Source organism: Cryptomeria japonica, chromosome 3, assembly GCF_030272615.1.
Source record: "Cryptomeria japonica chromosome 3, Sugi_1.0, whole genome shotgun sequence".
Taxonomy (NCBI): Eukaryota; Viridiplantae; Streptophyta; class Pinopsida; order Cupressales; family Cupressaceae; genus Cryptomeria; species Cryptomeria japonica.
In genome coordinates, this window is record NC_081407.1 from 31,884,588 (window position 1) to 31,908,085 (window position 23,498).

Consider the following 23,498-nt stretch of genomic DNA (forward strand, 5'->3'; position numbering starts at 1 on the left):
GGAGGAGACCGACAAATGATATGATACCAACAACAAGTAGCAGTGATGGTGTTGCAATTTGATTGGTATATCTGATTGGTGTTGCCATCAATGCCAAAGGGGGAGAATGTTGGCATGACTAACATAACTGATGCAGATGAGGTGATGTGGTTAAGGATTGATGATTGAACCGGTAGATGATAGAAGACTATTTGTGATGAAGAGATTGAGATTTTTTTATTAGATGACTTGATCAGTTATCTGTATTGTCATTGATGGCAATTGATGATTAATGATGTTATTTGATGTTTGGTTTTTCATCTAATTGATTTAGTCTACCAGAGACAGGGTTTACTGATAATACACAGAAGACTGTGAAATAGGACTTTAACCAGTAAATGAAGAGATGTTTTACTTGAAGGGGATGATTGGTGATTTGCGGTTTGGAATGTAAGCTTTTATCATGGTAATGAGTATCTAACCGGAATGACATCTTATGATGACCATCAAAAGGCATGTTTCTAATTTCTGATGAAGTTTTCCCAGGGTTTAAGAAGGGTTTTAGAACTGGTGAAAATCATCGAACTGGTAATGATTTTTGGTTTGGCGGTGATCGACATCAACTCTACATGTTGATGAAAACGCAACACAAACCACGTGAAATGTTTGAAAGATATTTTGGCATGTTTGGAGAGTGAATTTCTTGGGAATGTGCAAATTTCTTAGCGAAATGAGATAAGAGTTTGACTTTGTACCAGATCAACTTGCTATGAGGACTTACGATCAATCAACGACTAATATTGATTTGTAATTGATTTTAATGATCCATATGATGATCTATAATGAGTTGTAAATATTTATGATGATCTTTGTAGTAAGTCTTAGGGTTTTGATGTCGACCTAGTTGTAAAGGTTATTTATGTCAGTAAGGTTGATGTTTAGTGTGTCGGTGGTCCTAGAGAAGAGTGTGTTGCTGTACCAAAGAAGAGTGAGATTTGCCTGAGAGTTGTAGATAATGGAGCATAACTAGATTTGATTTAGCAAGCTGAGAAGTGCAAGTAACAAATCACTTTTTCACTATTGTTTCCTAACAGTTACAGCAGATTAAATCCCTTAACCGAGTAGGTCCTGATAGGCCTTAATCTTGTAAATCCCCTAACAGGGCAGCTCTCAAAAAGAGTGGTAAATCCTCTCACGAGGTTGATCCTAACGGGTCATTAAGCTCCTAGCCGGGCTAAACATCCAAATCCCTTAACCGGGTGACACCTAACAAGGTTTACTCCTAACAGGGCGTATTGTAAGATCCTAAAAGGGTATACTTCAAAAGAGTATAAATATTTGTGGTTACTAACTCCCACTGTGGTTTTTTCCCTATTTGGGTTTCCACGTAAAAAATATGGTGTTCATGTGTGGAATGATTTTCATGTTAAGTTATTGATTCTCTTTAGTTTATTCATTATTTCTTAATACACCAGTTATAACAGTTTATTAGAGATTTATCAGTGGTTACTAGTACCATTTAATGAGTTGGCATATGTGGTAAATGAAGTTGGATTTGTTGTAAGTTTGATTTAGGTTTAAAGTTTCAAATTGGTGTTAATATTGATTCACCCCCCTCTCAGTATTAACTGGATCCTCATAGAATTAACATTCAATGCTTGAAATCTTGACTCTATTGCTACTCCAAAGCTTGAAGGAAGACTGAAAATGCTCAATTTCTCTTGAACTCTTGAATGCTTGATAATGATTGTGGATCATCAAATGAGAGGGGAAATTCCTCTTATATACTTGCCAGTAGGATTAATTGACTAATTTTCTGACTTGAGCTGACATAGAGGGGATTTTTCCACTACAAATTTGAGTTAGGTCAAGGGGAGGGGGTCAAGATAGGTCCCCATTAAGGGGGAATAGGGTGCCACGCCTTGGTCCTACCCTATTTTGGGGCAGGATTGAGGGGACTTTTGAGTGCATTGTTAAGTTGTAAGGTGTTTTTGATGTGCACGAGCATATTTAGGTCTTCGATGAGGCCGAGGGGCACTAAAACTAAGGCAAAGACCCAAATGCAACCAAAAATTATGAGGGGTGCAATTTTAGGACGTTACAGGGCCATACCATAGTGACAATATCTCTAAGTGCTCTAAATTCAAAAAAAAATTGAATTTTAATGAGTTGTTTCTCAAATTTTGGGGTACATATAAATGATATATTTGAACCAACAAGGTCATATGAGGCCCCTCCACAATAACCTAATTTAGATTTTCAACACTTGGACCCATTTTCTTAGGGCAACAATTTTTCTGTTGATGCAAAAATCATCAAATGCATGCAATTTAAAGTTGCGAGGTAGCCTATTTTTCATTTTGTTCATTATGAGCATGAACATGTCTAGGTAGGTGGTTTTATTGTAGGCATGCTCCTATTTTTCTTCCCAACTCGTTCAAACATTTAGGGCCATACCATAGAAACACTATCTTTTAAGTGCCCTAAGTTAAAAAATTATCAAACTTTGATAGGCTATTTCTTCTAGTTTGGGGCACATAAGAACAATTCATTTGAACCTACAAGGTCATGTGAATCCCCTCTACAATAACCTCTCATATTTTCAAGACACAAACCCATTTTCTTAGGGCAAACATTTTCTGTTGATTCAAAAATAGTTAGATGCATGCAATGCAAAGTTGCAAGCTAGTCAATTTCGTTCTATTCATCGTAGGCATGAATTTTCCAAAATAAAAACATCTAGGTAGGTGGGTCTATGATAGGAATGCTCCTATTTTTCTTTCTAACATGTCCAAACATTTAGGGCCATACTATAGCGACACTATCTCTTAAGTGCCCTAAGTTTAAAAAAATGTTAAATTTTGACAAGTTGTTTCTCAGAATCGAAGACACATACGAACAATATTTTTTAATGTACAAGTTCATTGAGGCCCCTCTACAATAACCTATCTCAAATTTTCAAGTGTCAGACCCATTTTCTTAGGGTAGCATTTTTTTTGTTGATGCAAAAATGGTCAGATGCATGCAATGCAAAGTTGCAATGTAGCCTAATTTTTGTTATGTTCGTCATGAGCATGAGTCATCAACATGAACCCAAAAATGTTTTATGATAGGTATGCTCCTTTTTTTGCTTCCCAACTCGCTCGAGCATTCATGGCCATACCGTAGTGACACTATCTTATAAGTGCTCCAATTTCAAAAAACTGTCAAATTTTAATGGGTAATTTCTTAGAATCCTAGGAACATACAAGCTATCCATTTGAGCCTATAGGTCATGTGAGGCCCCTCTAAAATAACCTCTCATATTTTCAAGACTCATATCCATTTTATTAAGGCAATAATTTTTTTGCTAATTAAAAAATCATCAGATACATGCAATGCAAAGTTGTGAGGTAGCTTAATTTTTGATCTATTATTTGTGGCACCTAATTGTTAGTTCCGACACGTCCAAGTAGGTTGGTTTGTGTTAGTTATGCTTCCCAACTTTCCTGAACATTCAAGGCCATGCCCTAGCCAATGATTATAAGGTAGTCCCAATAAAAATAGGGAATGAACCTAGGATGACCCTAATGAATGTAGGACAATCCTAATGAACCTAGGATAATCTTAATGAAAATAGGACAACCCTAATGAACCTAGGACAACCTTAATGAACCTAGGAAAACCCTAATGACTGTAGGGAAACCCTAATAAAATGATAATGAGGATGAAAAGGACAAATATAGACTAACGAACCTATATTAAGCCCTAATGCACCTAAGACAACCCTAATGAATGTAGAAAGACCCTAATGAAATGATAATGAAGATGAAAAGGATAAATATATACTAACAAGCCAATATTAAGCCCTAATGGAAATGATGATACACATGAATACACAGGCTAACTAAAATGAACTAATACTATAAATGCAAATGTAAGTAGGTCATATGCATGAGATTTGTTAGTCTATGCATATTATTCATCATAATCATTATAATTTGCATACATTCTACACACATAATCACCATTACACATACACGTGACATTTATGAACATACATAAGCAAGTCATACACATACGATTTGTTACTCTATGCATCTTTTTCATTACAATCATTGCAATTTGCATACATTCTAGACACATAATCACAATTACACATACATGTAACATCCACAAACATACATAATAAGATTTGTTAGTCTATGCATCTTTTTTATTATAATCATCATAATTTGCATACATTCTAGACCCATAATCACCATTACACATACATGTGACATCCATGAGCATATATAAGTGGGTCATACACATAAGCCTTATTAGTTCTTTTTCATCAAAATTATCATAATTTACATACATTCTAGACAAATAATCACCATTACAATAACAAGTCCTTATGATTGTCCATGTTCTCATGTATAAATATATTATATATCATAAATTCAATTGCATCAATATCGTCATATACAAATACATCATTTATAATCAATATAATTACATCATATATCATCAAAATAACTACATCAATGTCATCATGTACAAGTACATCAATGCATCCTGCTATCAAGGTATCCTAGATACATAACTAATACATGTTCCTCTAATATCCTTTGTCTATAATGTAGAGCTCCAACCATTGATACTCTCAAAAACACCTATATTGCAATATTATTAAATATGTCATCATTAAAGAAAGAATATTGACTAAAAGCAATTGAATAATGAAAGTAACATGAACTCCAATATTAATTGCATTGCCATTGTAACCTCATGTCCTACTCCAAGCTTGTGTAGAGTTGTGCCTGCATATAAATAAAGACCTACATAAGCAACATGAACAACAAAGTTTTATGCTCATTCTTTGAAATGAAAAAAGGGTAGTCCTAATGAACCTAAGACAACTCTAATGAAAATATGACAACCCTAATGAACCATAGGGATGCTATTAGTAATAATGCATTGTACTTTCCATTACTTAGAGTGTCCAACCAAAAGATCAACCACACTTCTTTGATTTGGTAGTTGAATCAAATTCTCCCATGAATTTCCTAACCCTTGCATTCCCAAGCCATGATAAAAACTAAGTTTCTTAACCAAACAAATCATTGGATTGCAGTAATTTAGTAGAATCATCTCCACCTTTATAATCCACTCAAATGCAAATCTATGCATAGGCATAATGTTTGCATGACATTCATAATCATCATAATTATCATACCTATCCCATATGGTATGAGCCACATATGATACTCAAGTGTTTTTCAAGGGTCATCTCTTACCCTCGTCATATTCAACGTTGCTCCATTATTGGCACTATCAAATGTCCATTGTTCTTTTATTCTTCATTTGGAATGATGTTTCAATAAGTGAACATTTATTTCTATAACAAGCTGTGAATACATGAGAATGGTTTTGTGTCTCTCATAGTCCTCAAATCAATGTATTCCATTCTTCCTAATCATATGTGTTCACTACCAAGTTCCAACAACAACAACTAAACTTGTAGGATATACGAACCCATCATCATCTATCATTGGTTGAGTTAGCTTATGATTTCCTCATACCCATCATGCCAACCAATAGTTGATCTCTCTTCATTCCCTTGTGGCACAACAATTGCATAAATATGTCCTAGTTGTACAAGATCTAGTCAAGTGAACTTTCTATTTCTTCATATAAAGTGGATGCTACTCGAGATAAATGTGCTAGATATTGTTGAATCCATTTTTCTACCCACTCACTTGACTCGCATTGATCCCATTCACACTGAATATAATTGTGACAAAAGCAAGAGAATTATCATGACCAAATGGTCTATATACTTGAATTTGAGCTTTAAAATGAATGCATCTATACGAAGATCATCTAATTGTTTGACAATCCAATCTATCTCCCACTATGCTCTCATCAACCAACCAAGAGAATCTACACACTTGTAAATCAAGTGTCTCTCCTTGTGACAATGCATGGTTACACCAATCAACAAAAGAACACGCATCTTTGAATGTAGCACCACCTGTAATCTTCAATAGTTCCCTAACTTGAGCTCTCTTCACACATGTATGTACTCCATCATGTTCCCCTTTCTATGCCCAACTTAAAAAAAATCCATATATGAGGTACACCCTTCTTTGCATGCATTCTAATCAACCAATAAAATATACGAGTATTATTGAATTGACCCGTGCAATTATCTAACCAAATGAGATGACTTGGTGCAATACCTTTTTCCTACAAGAACTCAAAGTATAAAAACAATGTTGCACATACTTTGATGAACGAGAATTTTCATCACTGATGTGAAAATGGAACTCCCTGATTATTTTCCAGTCCTCTTCTATACTATCATAGGCATGTCTATATGTGATGTGCATAGAAATAGAAACCTAAGTAGAAGTGTAATATGAAATTGCCCCGCATTTTGTCGTTGTAATCTGCAGTTTTCAGCAAAATCGACCACATATATAATAACACCAATCAAAAAAGAGCTAAATTGTTCATCTAACCATTGAGACATGTGGCAATGCCTTGCATACTTGTAGAAAATATTTTTCTTAAAATTTGATATGAAATCAACATCACTAATTTCTCTTGTTACCAGCTCACACTGAGAACCTTCACCTCCACTCTTCAAATTGTATTTCATTGTCTTCTACCCCATTTTTCAACCATTTTATTTCCAAATTCATGTTTGCTATCCTCACAAAAACATGATACAAACTTTGACAACCCACCACACTGTAAACACTTCTCATCTAAACAACATTTTTATAAGTCCTTGGATGACTTAGGGAGTTGCATTGCACCACACTCTTGTAGCATTTCGTCACTATGCAAAGTAGAATGGATATACTGTAATAGATCATGATACTTTGAAAACTCTACATGGTATTTATAATATATATTATAAATTTTAAGAGGTACACAATAAAATGGCTTACAAGATTCAAAAACCCTTTGAGAGATTTACAAAGTTGGGTGTTTCTCACAAAATTCTTTGGCTACATTCCAAGAAATACTAAGGATGTGGTGTGTGATCTTGCTTACCAATTCTCAACTTTAAAACATCCTTCAAATTGGGTGATACTCTCTAATTAGAGTGTAAAAATTGTTGAATTTGATCCGTTACGTTCTTGGTTAGCTTCTTGTCAACAGATGGAAGCCTCTCACTAAAAGCCCATGTATCATTTTGAAGAGGACTATCGAGTCTTGTTCTTCTTCTGAGTGCTCTAAACAATGTTTTACGATTTAGGTCCATATCAAGACAAGTTTGCCTCAATAAGAGAGCCTTCCTCAAATGATGACTTACTAGTGGGGTGTGATTACTCTCCAAGCAACTCGCTTATCTCTTTCCTTACTAGTCTTTCCAATAGAATTAAGAGCATTGAAAGGATTTTTGACAATAATAGCATTTTTCTCAATTTTTTTACTCACACGAATCTTCAATTTGTCTAGCAAAGGTCTCATTTTGTATCTCTTTAGCAAAGTTTCTAAAAGTTGACATTGTTCGATTCTATCTTATTGCTAAAGTGTCGATAAATTTTTTTTGTAGACCACAATTGAATGGTTTGAGTTGACCGAGATTTCCTTCAATATTTTCAATTATATTCTCATCAATTTCAACTAACCATTTTGGGGTTCCTAAATGTGTTGGATTTTCAATTTCTATTTCTTCCACACAAAGGACTTCTCTTCCCATGTAATTCAACAATAGATAACGTTGAACATTTTCATTTCCATTGTTATCAACATTTTTATTTTCATTCTCAACATTTTCATTTTCAATATCAACATTTCGAATATCAATTTCAACATTTTCATTTTCAATGCCAACATTTCCAATATCAATCCCAACATTTTCAGTTTCAATATCAACATTTCCAATATCAATTTCAACATTTTCATTTTCAATATCAACATCTCCAATATCGATTTGAATATCATGCTCCACATTTTCAAATTCAATTTCATCTTCACTTGAAATAACATTTGAGTAAGGAAGAAGATTAAGCACCTTGATGAGTATTTGATATACCTTGTCTTTCTTCCCATGTCTTTCTCTATCTTTTCCTCTATTAGATTCAATTTATTCCATTGTAGGTTTTATCTTGCATTTTCATTTCCAATGACTACTACCCCCCATTATACTTGCCAAAAATATTCAAAAAATGATTGAAAGCTTAAGTTTTGTGTAAACAAGTGGCCCAAAAGGTGAATTTTATCTGATACAAACATAGATCATAAGTTTTTTGACAAAAAAGAGAATGCGGGGATCGTTGGAATACTCAAAATGGTCAATTTGTTCCTTTTTGTAGGCACACCAAATGGATATCCCTTTTTAATTCAATTCTATGGAAAAGCTAACACAAAGGGTTTAGTTGACATAACCAATTAGTTATTAAAAAGAAAGTTAAATAAGTAGTGAACTGAACGGATATCCATTAATCCATTACAAATAGATATTTGTTATGGATGGATATCCATTGTAATTGGATATCCGTTGTAATCAAATATTTATTTTTTCTCACAAAAATTGTAACTTTGGGATTTCCCTTGGGTTTGCTTTGGGATTTGGCTTGGGGGTGTCAAACCTAAAAAGTTAACACCAAAAATGTGTTTAGAAGTTTCCCTTGGTTTTTCAGATTTAGCTCATGTGGCTGACAACTTTCTATTATTCGAAATTGATGAATTGAAAATGGTTTATTAAGAAAACTATAAACTTTCTACCAATATAAGTTTTACCTTATTTTACCTTATTGTAGTTCAATTTTGTGGGTTGAGTTCATTTCCACACACTAGGTTCACTTTCATGTGTAAAGATTAGTTTTGTAGACATGTATTTGAACTACAATGCTATTATCATTTTATAGACTTAAGGCATTTGCTTGATGAAGTTCTCTATTTCTTTTTACATATTAACAAATTGATCCTTGATATCATTGATATTGCATTTCCTCATTTAGATTTCTTATTAAGTATCACATTTATTTTTTAAATTTCAATAATTCAATTTCATTGATTGTTCTAGTCCCAACTCTTTATTTCTAGTCAAATATCATATTTAATTTATTTAAAAATAGTTCTGCATTTATTGTTCCAATCTAGACTTTTTATCTTAAATTAATATTAAAATAAATATTTATGAGAGGTAATTTTTTATTCTCTTACACTTGTAAACCCTTATATATGCTTTATGTCCTCTTATTCAATTATTGTTTGTCACATATTACTTAATTTTTAAATTTTTATTTTATAGAGGGTTTTACATCAAAACAATTGGTTTTTGTAATGTGAATTGGAAGCATGAATTTTTGGGTGCAGCTGCTTATGAGCATTGGGCTAGAAATAAGCAGATTGCTTATTGAAAAAAAAGACAGATGGATTCACCATATTTTTTTGCTCTCCTATTTACTTTACTTGCCTAGAATTTTGCTTATGAATTTTATTTGTAAAAAATATTATCAATAATTTCATTTACAAAACAATTTAAGAAGATTGCATAAAAATAAGCAGCCGTTTGACTATCCATGGGGCTACCTGCTCCACAAATTGCTCCTTAATAAAATAGAACCCTCACCACTTGTCTCCAGCTAGATTCACAACTTTTTACATGAAGAACTTTAATAGATTTGTATTTTTTACATATATTTTTAAAATATAAGTATACTAGTCTATAACTATCTCATCTCTAATAGATTCATTATGAATTAACTATTCACTAACAAATCAAAATTTTTTTAAATCAAACTATCTAATTTAAAAACCATAAACATTTAAAAATTGTTAAAAAAATATTAAAAGCCTTTTAAGACTCTCACTTGAGATTTTAAACTAATTGAACAATCCTCTTATTTACTGGATAACATAACCCAACATGTCAAAATGAAGAAAATGTCATTTAAACTTTCGAGCGTTGCAAAATAGAGGATTTGTATAGGTAATGTCACCACCATCAAAATGAAAATAAAAATAAAAACATATAACTAAACAAACCACTTGTCCATGAAAATACCCACAAATCAACATGCTTTTATTATTTAATATTTAATAATATTTATAATTTCATAAAACAATCAAAATAATCTGTATAAGGAACCCTAGGAACATAACGCACCAACCACATTGTGCAGCATCGACAGTCTACATTTGCTCCGAACTTGTAGGAAACAAATTAGGACATTAGATATCATTGTTTGGTGAAATGGCCAGCCCCACATTGGTTGGTAATACGACGGAAAAAATCTCACATGCCAGTGACCGCCATATTCCTATAAATTCATATTTCTATATGCTGAATATTGTGCCACACAGCCAGCCTCTAGTACTGGTCTGTGTTATAGAGCTCAATATCTGAGAAAACTCTTGATTTGGGTAGACACTTTTGCCCAAACTGAGTTGGGTCTTGTCTTTATTTTTCTTTTTTCCGATATCCTGAATTGGGTTTTCCATTTTTTCTCTGAAAATGGACTCTGTGAAGGAATGGGGAAACACACCACTGAATGAGGTGGATTTCGAGATCTTTGATCTGATAGAGAAGGAGAAGAGAAGGCAAAGCAGAGGGATTGAGCTCATAGCTTCTGAGAATTTCACCTCCTTCGCAGTCATTGAAGCTCTGGGAAGCCCCCTGACCAATAAGTACTCAGAGGGCATGCCCGGTAACAGATACTATGGAGGCAATGAATTCATAGATATCATTGAGAATTTGTGTAGATCAAGGGCCCTGCAGGCTTACAGACTGGATCCAGAGAAGTGGGGTGTTAATGTGCAACCTTACTCTGGGAGTCCTGCTAATTTTGCAGCCTATACTGCGTTGCTTAACCCACATGATAGGATAATGGGGCTTGACCTGCCTTCTGGTGGGCATCTTACTCACGGGTACTATACTGCTGGAGGTAAGAAGATCTCTGCGACATCAATTTACTTCGAGAGCTTGCCTTACAAGGTTAGCCAGGAAACTGGGTATATTGATTATGCCAAATTGGAGGAGAAGGCCTTGGACTTTAGGCCCAAGCTTATCATCTGTGGAGGCAGTGCATATCCCAGGGATTGGGATTATGCTAGGTTGAGGTCTGTTGCTGACAAGTGCGGAGCTATGCTTTTGTGTGATATGGCTCATATCAGTGGCCTTGTTGCTGCTCAGGTATTCATTGCTTCACTTATATTTTATTATATCTTTTGTAATGAACAGATCATTTTAGAGACAACCAGATAAGGTATAGATTGTAAGGTTTGATATTTGTGAAATATTTTGTTCTTATGAGTTTTCTACATAACGGGATCTTTGCTGGGCTAGTACAGAACCATTTAAATCTGCTTGAAGTTGCTCCCATTGCCTTTATTAAAACTGGAAAATTATGTTAAATGTTATTCAAGTTTAGTACTCACTAAACGATTATTTGGTACTTTTCAACGAAGTCCCAAACTTATCATCCATAGGTTTCATTAGGATTCGCCTCCATGCTTTCACTGAAGTGTTATCGTTTGCATAACATCTAGACTATTCTGAAATCTCTTGGTTCAACTAGGATGGATCTGTATATGGAGATTTGAGGGATAGTGATACCTAATAGGATGCATTTTGCTTTATATAACATGCCGGATACTAACCTTGCATTTTTTAAACATGCATTTTCACTTTTGTATTCTTTTCTCGGACTAAATGAGTACGAGATTGATTGGTTAACTTTCATAGTCTCAATTTTGTGAGATTGCGCCCACATTATAGGCTACTGTCAGATCACTAAATACTTTGATGGAATGCATGGTTAATCTCTGAGATCCCTAAATAGTATTTTTGATATAAATATGCATATTTCTAGTATGAGAAGCCGAGCTTAGACTTTGATTGCGAGTCATCTCCATGTTCCCGATTAAGGGATTTGGCTCTCGACAACTTGTGGCATGGATAATCAATGCCGTTTTTAAGTCGCTTTTTGTTCTTATGCTCCTAAGTGCCTATGTATTTTCTATTTCTCAGCGGAACTCATATGGTTAGATGGGTTTAATTAGTAATAGATTGTTGGATCTAGTTGATTTGTGGGTTGAAAACATATGAGTTGAATATATAATTGGTTTATTCTTTCAGATCTGTCTGGATTGTGTTCTTATTAATGTACTTGTTTATCCAGAGCCAAGTACTCTTTTATTTAAGCAGTAATTATGCCTTTATTTGAGTTACGATGCTTATATCAAATATTCTCTCTGGCATGGTAGTAGATCTTGCATTTATGACAAAAGGTACAACAAGATATTGTTATCAACAATCTATGGGCAAGCAGACCTTAAGCTGAATATTTGAAAACTTGGTTGGCTATAATTTCAATTCCACTCCTGCCACATGCTAGATATGTCTTGTCTATATTTTGGCTATTTTCTTTGGAAACTTGGTTGTCTATAATCTCAGATCGGCGCCTATCACATGGCATTTATATCAGTGTCACATTATCAAAAATATTCTTCGTGTGATCACAAGTTTGTCCATACTGTGGCTCTTTACTTGGTCCAGCCTTGTTATATTTTATTGCAGATGGTTGATGCTTCTGTATCTTTGATGACATCTGTGTCATGCATGGTGTAATATATATATCTGGGCATAAATATAATCTTTGAGATCCTCAACAAGCTTGCATGAACAAATATGTGCCGTCAGAACATAGCTTCTTTATGTATATATGGTACACAGCTAGAAGGGACTTACCTTAATCTTACGTTTGTCCACTTTGTTGTTGTGATTAGGAAGCTGCAAATCCATTTGACTATTGTGATTTGGTGACCACAACTACCCACAAGAGTTTGAGGGGGCCAAGAGCGGGTATGATCTTCTACAGGAAAGGACCAAAGCCTCCAAAGAAGGGACAGCCAGAAGATGCTGTCTATGATTACGAGGATAAAGTCAACTTTGCTGTATTCCCATCTCTTCAGGGAGGGCCACACAACCACCAGATTGCAGCATTGGCTGTGGCTCTTAAGCAGGTAATGACCCCTGGGTTTAAGGCGTATGCCAAGCAGGTAAAGGCAAACGCTGTTGCCCTTGGGAACTACTTGATGAACAAGGGATATAAACTTGTTACGGATGGAACAGAAAATCACCTAGTTCTATGGGATCTCCGACCCCTGGGATTGACTGGTAAGCATATCTACGCAAGAGTCACTTTTACTTCTCTCACATCTCCAAGATTTGGTTAAATAGGCTCTACAAGCTTAAACTAATGAAGTTCATTCAATATGCTTCGTCTTATTGAGACTTTGGAATGATTTAAATTTTTAAGTAAAATGCTATCAATCATCTGCTGCTGCAGGAAACAAGGTTGAGAAGGTTTGTGATTTATGTAACATAACAATCAACAAGAATGCTGTTTATGGTGACAGCAGTGCTCTTTCTCCTGGAGGTGTACGAATTGGTGAGTGATTTAAGTTTAGTTTTTTCACCTTTTATGTTGTAACAATCTTCAATTGGATACTGTTGGTTTAGTCAATATAGATGTAATCGGAGTTGAAAGTCTTACAGCAACACCAATCGTGTAGTGATTGTGGGTATTGTTATTTCATATGCAATTCTAACTCTAGTGTTTTCATTGTAGGTGCCCCTGCGATGACCTCCAGAGGTCTCAAAGAAGCCGATTTTGAGAAGATTGCAGAGTTCCTGCACCAGGCTATCAACATCACCTTGTCAATCCAGAAGGAATACGGCAAGCTTCTTAAGGACTTCAACAAAGGTCTTGCAAACAACAAAGATATGGAAAATCTGAAAGTTGAAGTTGAGAAGTTCTCTGCTTCATTCGACATGCCTGGTTTTGATGTAACTACAATGAAGTACCGTGATTAAGTGGACGAACTGAAATGGCATAATGTCATTCTTTTTATGCTTTTGATGCATTGTTTCAAGTCTCAAAGTGATGCAGCTTAAATCAAGAGATTGAAGATTAAATCTGCAAGAAACAAATAGCAATATCCCAGAAAATAATAAGAACAGATTCAGATTCAATTGTTCTCAATTACAAATAGTTTTTCTCATTCTTAATTTTTCATTCGATCAGAAGTTTAATCTATCAATTACAAATAGTTTTTCTCATTCTTAATTCCTCATTTTGATCAGAAGTTAAATCTCTGGAAACCCACCAAGATATCACTCATAAAATAAATTCCCATTTCCATTAACCAAGACCACTCCTCTGTTCTCATCCCTGTCTTGTCCTCAACCCAGCTCTCCAAACTTAAAATAAAAAAACTTTACTAAAGACTCCCAGACAGTGGCTACAGCCTACCTGTCCACTGACCACTACACAAACCCCCCCCCCCCCCTCCAAAAAAAAAATAAAATCCAAAACTGCCGAAACAAAACGAAAGCAGCAACAAGAAAAATAAAGGAACTAAAAATAGAAACTCCCTTAATTCCATGGTCAGAACGTGCACAGGAGAATTTAAGTAAGATGCTCTACATCACAAAGTTAGTGATAGAGGGAGCTATGCTCATGGATTGATGGATAAATAGTTACTGCTCACGAGTGTTTTGATCCTCATACTTGAGGAATTGCAGATGAAGGTAACAGTAAAATGTATTTTAGCTTTTTCAGTTAATGTGGGGAAAGTTACCAAATGATGATTTCATTGGTTATGTATTTTTGGTTTTTAAATGTAATAACAAGAAATCCTCCTGTAAAAGAGGGACTATTTGCTTGTTTGACATTGATTTAGTGAGTTTGACCCCCTGTTTACCTCAAGATCAAACCATGATATGCCAAGGTCAGACATTCTAGTTACTATAGTATTTTAATTTATTTAAAAGTATAGTAGCAGGCCACAAAACAATCAAAATTACAGTTCTTTTTTTTAAGCAATAACTTGGCTATATAAGATTTATATAAGTGGGAAGCTTACCCAAGTGACTAGACAACCTAAAACAAGCGCTCCATCTACTTACCTAATAGGTTATTGTTAGGAGCTGTTGTAGGGAACAAAACTAAGTTGCCTTGGTTCAAAGTAAGCCGCATAAACCATCCACTGCAGTTGTGGCGGCAGATCCGGAAATCTTACCTTTGCACAGAATATACTTTTGTAAATGAGAAATCCACCCCAAAATGCCAAGTAAACATGTACTGTCCAGCATTGAAGACTTTATCAAACAACCTTGTCATTATAAACTAGGAGCAAGTGAAGAGCACATTCGACATCAAAGGTGCATACTTTGAATCATTTCTGTGGCCTCGGGTTTCTAGGATGTTATTAAGATTGTCTTCTAGAGGAATTATTCAAGTCCCTATCAACTTCTTTTTTGCTCTCAGCTTGGATCTTATGGCTCCCTTTTGATCTGGGGGGTCTTATCTTATAATCAGTCCTGTATTTGATCTGACTCGTAAGACATCCATTTTTATTTTTTTAATTGCTTGCATGTGAGACATCTTGTATCAAAATTGAGTCGGGCATCCTGCAAAATCCTTGGACATATAGGCAACTTTAACATGTGATGATCGCAAAAAACTTTGGTACGGTGAATCTTCAAAGATGACAATTTAATTGACGAGTGCCAAAACAATTGTGTAGAAAGTGTTAAAAAAAGGGTACAGTTTCCAAGTGTTTTCATTAAAAAAGGTGATATCTGGATGTTATTTTGAGGCTTAAAATTATATTTACAACCAAATATGAGAAAACTCAGAAAAATCTACTAGGTTTGAAGAAAGTGTGTTTGATCTTTTCCTGAAGATTGGTAGTTACCATTACAGAGATATCAACTTTGCACTTCCTAACTATCTGTGCAAACTGATTCTTCTGAATTCGTAGTTTTTTTTGGTATTGAATCGATGCAAATAAAAAATTACAATGAAAGAGGGCAGCACAAGGACCGCCAAAGAAAACACCAAGTGACTATTCAGCACTAACTATAAAAACAGAGGTAACAGTCCAACATAGATAACTAATGCAAACCCTACAAGAGGCCACAAGCAAAGACAAACTACAGCGATAGAGTTAACAGTCCAACAACAATAATTATTGCAGCCATATAAGAGGCCACAAGCAAAGACAAACTACAGCGATAGAGTTAACAGTCCAACAACAATAATTATTGCAGCCATACAAGAGGCCACAAACAGGCAAAATCTACATCTACAGGCTGTACACGAACAACTTAAGTATTTTCAAATGATCACTCAGCAATAAAAATGACTAGATACATATATTGAGATTGCAGCCCAACAAGACCTCAAAATAGAACAGTTTGCCGCCATGCCATGGACCACATGTACATGAACAAACTTAAGCAATTTACATCTCAAGACTAAACTTGAACCAACCTTGGAGCTGTCTTGAGCATGGGATGACATTTTTCTGATGTTGGAGAGTTTGATGCTTAATGTAATTCATGTAGTATCTGATTTTGCTAATGTTCTTGGTACTCCCCTACAGTTGAGAGCAAAGAGAGACAATTTGAAAGAATGCGTCACAGTAAAACTTTAGGATTTCTGTCCCCTTGTGAGTAGACTGATTTGAAAACATTGAAATGCACCTACATCTCTTTATATTAAGTAAAAGAAACTGTTTAACAGAATCAGCTACCACATTGTCATACAATCCAACGCGTAACAAAGCTATGTTCCAACTAAAAGATTACTTAAAAGACAATAGGAAAAAGATTAAATACAACATTCCATTCTTTACATGCTATAGATAGTTCCAAAATATATGCTTTATGCTTTCATTGTGCTAACAAAAAGAGCATGATTGTTCTAACAAAAAGAGCATGATTGTTCTAACAAAAAGAGCATGATTGTTTGGATCTTAAATTTCAATCTTTCCCCAACTAGTAGTTTGTAGTGCAGGACTTTCTAGGCTTAGATTTGAGCATTGACCTTAGTTTTAGTTCTCCAAATTTGTACACAATTTCTTTCATTTTCTTTCACTAAACTTACACTTAGTGTTTGTTCAGTTTGGGATTCAATGACAAGCCGGTTGATTTTAACACTTTCAGATTAACTAAAACTCAGAAAATCAGAATTTGTTTACTGATTAGATGAATTAGATTAGAGATTTATAGTTTTCAGATTTAAGCATAGTAAAGAAAGAGAATGAAATGAAGACAAGACATAGTTACCCTGGAGAAACCTCCTAGGAGGAAAAACCCAGCCAGAAAAGATCCTCGGATCTGATTATGGATTATGGTTATGTAATCATTACAACACTTATCTCAAGAACTTGTAGAGGCAGATGTTGCCATCACAGAAAGAATGGCAGATTAGTTTGCTGTCACGTGTTGGTTGCTACTGATTTGCTGCTCCTTTAACCCAGATTGCAGACCTTCGAGGAATTCGCTCTATCTTCACCAAGTTCGCTGACTTCTAATGATGGATTTCACACCTCAACTAGCAGATCTAAATTGCTGATGTAGCAGAGGTAATTGCTGTAGGTGCAGATGTAGTCTTTCTCCTTGAAGTTCGCATTATCCAGTCATATATATTTCGCATGAAGTGAGAATTGAATGAGTGAGTTGTGATGAGGGTTTTATGCTTATTTATATGTGGAGCAAACCCCTTTAACATGTCGGCTTGCAAAATAAATTAAAACCTTTTAATTTATTTAATTCATTTAATTTGCTTAATGCGAAATGTTTAGGATAGGGTTGGCCCTATCATGATGGCGTGTTTGGCTATAGTGCAAAGTGGGGATGAAGCGAGGAGATGGCATGAGGTATAGGGCCCAACCCTTATGCATTGGAGAAGGGGCTGGCCCCCTTAGGCGGATACCAATGTTGCCCAAGGCAATTGGAATCCGCCACCCTAATTACAAACAACAAAGCCATGAAGAAGTTTTAAATAGATCTTCTTTAATGGAAAACAAGAAAAATGATATTTATTCAACTGACAATAATCTTTGGTAAAATTACATTGCAATGGGGTACATACTTTCATGACAAGGTCCATAGGGACCAATGATTTCACAAAAAATAAGAAAACTTTTGACCATTTTGTTTAAATTTATCCTTAAATGCTTGCCACGAGATCCAATCAAAAGAATTGAAATCCCACACATCACCAAATTGATAACTCCTTTCTTGAAGCAATAAGAAGCATGTTTGGGGAAAGCAATAGATAACAGTTAATGAATACTTATCTATATGTGGTCTGTTCTCCACAACCTTTCGAGTGCAAGGTTTGAAATGAAATATAGTTGAACAAAGTTTGAAAAGTGACTTGAAATATTTGTTTCTTTGGTCCCAAGAAGGTTTCATGACATTTGATTTCTTCTTTGATTGTCGACTTTGACATTTTTTATTTGAACTCTCCTTGTGAGGCCATATACATTATATAAGTATGGTGATTTTGAGCGTATCCCGTTGCGTATATGTGTTGTTTCAAATTAGTTTTCAATTTATAACAATTCTCCTTTGCATTTAAATGCTCTAGAATATACCATCAATTTGTGAGGCCTTGCTCTTGATTAAATCATGGTTATTAGGAAGCGTGCCTCCTACCCCTTGAGACGTATCTTCGGTTCCAGAGACGTCCTCGAAAACATCCCGACATAGGGTGCTTTTGGTTGTTGTCTCCATTGTCTTCGAAGTCTTTCAACGAGAAATTGACATATCCTACCAGAAAATTTAGGGCAAAACATGGTAAAGACAAAAAGGAATGTGTATTGACCTAATGCTTTGTGTGCATGTGTTGTTTCAAATTAGTTTTCAATTTATAACAATTCTCCATTGCTTGCAAATGCTCTGGAATATACCATCAATTTGTGAGGCCTTGCTCTCGATTAAATCATGGTTATTAGGAAGCGTGCCTCCTACCCCTTGAGACGTATCTTTAGTTCCAGATACGTCCTCGAAAACATCCCGACACATAGGGTGCTTTTGGTTGTTGTCTCCATTGTCTTCGAGTCTTTCAATGAGAAATTGACATATCCTACCATAAAATTTAGGGCAAAACATGGTAAAGATAAAAAGGAAAGGCAAATAAATAAAATAAGCTTGCAACAAAGCAAAAATGAAGGGAAATAAGGAAACTGCATAGTAGGAAGACAAAAATCCATGCAAAGTTATAGTGTGGTCTATTGACAATGTAGACTTTTTGAGAGGGACATAAATAGTTGTAAACTCGTGAACTGTCATTGTAATGTTCTAAAGAGAATTTTTCAATTTTTCAATTAATGTTAAACTTTACCATTGTTCTTGTTTTTGAAGTTCCGTGTTATGATACTTCGTGGAAATTATTAAATTATATTAAAAAAATTGGCACCTATACTCTTACCTCCTATTTTAAAAATTAACCATATCGATACTAGCACTGGTCTCTTGGCGGACACAGCTATTCTGGCTCCAAAACAACGCAGTTGTACATCAAGTTATTGACTGCTTGGAAAATCACAGTCGTAGTTTGTACGATCAATGGTGTAAAATGTGTGACTAACTTTCATGTTATGCGCATTTCATGCAAACGTACTATGTTTTTGGAGCCAGTTTAGCTTCTGCCTCTCTTGGCGTCTCCAAGTACCTCCATCTTTGGTAACTATGGATTACATAGATGGTTGAAGAACAACTAATTGTTGTCAGGGATACAAAGGTTGCCTTTAAATCTCTTTAATTGTGGCTGATAAATGAAGTAGATGTTGATTATATGGTAGTGTTTGTCATAAAGGCTACTAACAAAAGGAATTTTTTGGTAATATACCAGTTGGTTCCATTCAATACACACCTTATAGACATGAATATTGAGACAAAACCTTGTATGGTTGAGATTCTTATATTTCTTGGTAAATTTGAAGATGGTAATTGTTATCACAAAAGCTCGCACCCTTGCTGAGCTATCAACTCAACAACCTTGTGAAACATGGAAACAACCTCAAAGTGTGGGACCTTGCAAGGGGTTGAATCTCCGGAGAAGGCCGACTTCCTTCTCAATCTAGGTTCAGGTGTTGAACCAACTCAACACTTCAAAACTTACTCCTAAGCCTATCCTAACAACTTGCAGAGGTAAAGGGAAGAGATAATTGCTTGAAATAAAAGGAGGTGATGCACCAAGAAGAGATTGTTCTTCTCCCTACTTGAAATGACACAAAGAATCAACTGAAAAACCTAGGAGATGCACAAACTTTAGTTGTATGAGTGACCTCAATGAATGTATGGAGGTTAGAATTCGTTGAATGCCAAGAGGGGAGAGGGTTTCCCACAAGTCACACTCAGAAATAAGTTAACACAACATAAATGAGAGAAGAGCCACAAAACATACACCTATGATGAAGGTAAGAAAACATACACAACATACATAAGTTGAAAGAAGGCAAGAATGGTGATTTCAATTAATTATAAGGCCAATGGCCAACTTACAATTGTAAAATACAAAATAATACAAGAGAAGTGAGAGAGCATAGAATAGCTCAAGCCAGCATGGAGAGAACCCCTTACAATGAGGCTTAACAACCTTATATAGAAAAATCGTTACAAGAGTGATCATGACCCTTGCATGTCACTTTGGGAGTGCAGGGAAGTGCATGCACTTGACCTCAGTACTTGCAAGCAACCTAGCCATACCCACAAAAGGTAACCCTGAGAAGGGTGGATTGATTGACCCTCCAAAGTCAGAGTATGCAGACATGACATAAGTCACTGCAACAAGCATGGCCACGTACCTCCCTTGATGGAAATCTTGCCAAAAACATTAAATGCACCCTTGTGGCTTCACAAAAGAAGGTGCATAAGTCACCAAAACTATCGAAGCTAAATCTTTGAGTGTCGATCATGCCATCCGAAAGTGTCACCAATCAGAAGAAGTCCAGGGAGTTCAAAAACTTGGGTTCCCGAAGTGGGGAAGACAAGGAAAGATCCTCGGAACCCCAGGGTTCCAAGAAGGAGAGAGGAGAGCAGCAGGGGGTCCAGAGAACTGAATAAAAGGGGCTAAGGAAGGAACTTTGGAACCTTGGGGTTCTGGAGCTCTGGGGGAACTAGAGGGAAAAGGCAAGGAGGGAAGGGGCTCTGAAGTTCCGAAGAGGCGAAAGGGAAGGAAAGGAAGAGAACTTCAAAACCTCGGGGTTCCAGAGATCCAGAGAAAAGAAGGAAGAATGGCTAGGAGAGAACTTCGGAATCTCGAGGTTCCAGAGTTCCCAGGGAGGCAAGGGAAAGGAACTTCGGAACCTCGGGGTTCTGGAGTTCCGAGGAAACTAGGAGGAGGCAAGGAAAAGGCAGAACTGCGCAAAGGAACTTCAGAACCTCGGGGTTCTGGAGTTCTGGGGAAGGGAAGAAGAAAAGAAAGGAACTTCAGAACCTTGGGGTTCCGGAGTTCCAGAGAGAGGAAGAGATAGGGAAATAAAGAGAGGAACTTCAGAACCTCGGGGTTTCGAAGTTCTAGGAAAAGAAGGAGAGACAACAAAAGGAAGGAACTTCGTAACTTCGGGGTTCCGAAGTTCCAGAGAAAGGAGAAAACGAAGAGGGAAATTCGGAACCTCGGGGTTCCGTAATTCTAGAGAAGGAGAATAGGAGAAGGCAAAGGGAAAGAACCTCAGAACCTCAAGGTTTTGGGGTTCCAGAGAAGGAAGAAAAGGCCAAGGGAGGAACTTCCTCCGGACAAGGCAACACTTCACACTTAATGATTCTTCTGATTTCTCTTTGATCAACTAGGGCAATGCTAGTCCATGGATCGTATCTCTAATGGGTTCTTACTGATGGACCAAGAGTGTCATAAAATGACAATATTTTTTGGCGATTTTTGCGGGATGCTTGCCTGCTAAGCATGAAGTCCAGAAGCCTTAAGCATCCATTGGGCACTGAGTCATTGAAAAGACCCAAAACATGTGTGCGCCATCACTTGGAGGAAAGCTGAAAACTAGAGTGCACACCCTCTTAAGGAGAATGCGGCATGTGCATAAGCACTTATGAAAGCAAAACAACTTCTACTCTAATATTTACATAGTTATCAACACCCTCTTTAGAAGCAGGCTTGAGATGAATCCCATTCACTAGGATTGGAAGAACTTTGCCATCAAGCTTGGAGAGATGAAATGCATTGGCCTCCTTGAAACTAGTGATGATGGTGTAGGAGCACCTCATAACTAAGATAATAAGAGCAATAAAGGCTAAAGGACACACATGAGAATGTGGCCTTTCAATCTATGTAATAGGGTAGTCTTGTTTGTTGATGTTTGATTTGTTTGTAATAAACCCCACCTTGTTACCCAATGACATAGATTTGGCAAATTAATAAGCCACCATGGGCATATGGGCCTAGGGTTATTTTGTTGAATATTTTTCTAGGCGTTTATGTGTTGGAGATGTCATAGAAAGGTTTAATGTCAAAAGTTGCTCAAACTTGACAACTTTTAATGACAATTTTTGGTTGCAAATAAAAAATTCTTTCCAACGGTCACCTCGGTTCAAAAGGTGGTTGATAATCATTAAGGAAGATATAAAATGTCATTCCCAATCATCATTGGTAGGAGAGAATGAGGAGAGAATAAGGGGAGAATGACTTTGTAAACTTTGGCATCATTGAAGTAATAGATTTCCGAGAATTTCCTGCAACTCCGTTATTCTACGTGGTGTACCATACTGTACGATCATTTTTGAATTAGGAAACCAGTGGGTTGTGTTAGTGGCCAATCACCTTTTAGATGCGTTAATTCTAAGGTCCTAATTCGTCAAGACAAGGAAGAAATCGACAAATTTCTGGAAGTGTTCTAGATTTGACAGTTTTGTCTAGGGTTTTACAAAGGAATGGCCTTACCTTGTTGATCCTTCATTGGTGGTTCACAACGGTGGAGGGGATGCAAGCATGGCCAATTTATTTTAGGATTTCAAAGGCCTTTTGCAAGTTAGGGCCAGTTGGAAGCAAGGGTTTGATGCATTAAGGTGGGCAACTCCATGTGGTCACCGGAAAGTGTAAGCAAACATGTCTCACATCAGGGGTGAAAGGTTTGATCATGGCCTAAGACTTAGGAATTGATGTATTTGCAATGGCTTAAGAGTATTCCTTGAGTTGTTTTGGTGAGTTAAGGTCTTTGTCTACACACTTCTTTGTAAAATAGGCCTAATTGGGCTATACCGGTCTCCTAACCAAAGTAGGGTTTGAATTCTTGTGTTCCCTACCGGTAAGAACTCTTGGGATATATTTTGTAACTCCAAAAAGGGTATCCAAATCCGAAATTTGTTGTCTAGTCTTTTGGAGAAGTAAAGAGTTAAGTGTGGAAAACCAATCTGGCAGGGCTACTAGGTTTTGTAGGCCTTGTTGCACCAGTTACCCAACTTGTAGATATCCCAACCAATACTGCACTAACAGACCTAATAGGGCTATTAGACCTATTTGACTGAACACTTTCCACAAACTAGTTTAGTTCTCCTAATTGATGACCATCACTGAACATGAAATGCTATGTAAACCTCTAAAGTACTCTTCTACCACATTGAAATCCCTTTCCAATGCTCTACCACTCAATTCTCACACACTGCACTCATCAAACCGGTCTGTCACATAGAGATGCCAGACCTAGGGTTAGTTCTCCATCCTCCTCGCCCTGTTGTGTCCTCTTAATGGCTTTAGGAATTTACATATGATATAGTG

At 36.1% G+C, this 23,498-nt stretch overlaps 1 protein-coding gene and 1 pseudogene across 1 annotated transcript; both read left to right on the forward strand.

The window, feature by feature from the left end:
• The first annotated feature begins 759 nt into the window (after positions 1 to 759).
• Positions 760 to 848, forward strand: LOC131066021 (small nucleolar RNA Z102/R77; annotated as a pseudogene).
• A 9,336-nt stretch (positions 849 to 10,184) lies between these two features.
• Positions 10,185 to 13,945, forward strand: LOC131065998 (serine hydroxymethyltransferase 4). Its single transcript, XM_058000659.2, has 4 exons — positions 10,185 to 11,101; positions 12,697 to 13,087; positions 13,260 to 13,361; positions 13,542 to 13,945. The coding sequence occupies exons 1-4, from the start codon at positions 10,424 to 10,426 to the stop codon at positions 13,784 to 13,786; spliced, it is 1,416 nt and encodes a 471-aa protein (XP_057856642.2). The 5' UTR covers positions 10,185 to 10,423; the 3' UTR covers positions 13,787 to 13,945.
• The last annotated feature ends 9,553 nt before the right edge of the window (positions 13,946 to 23,498 follow it).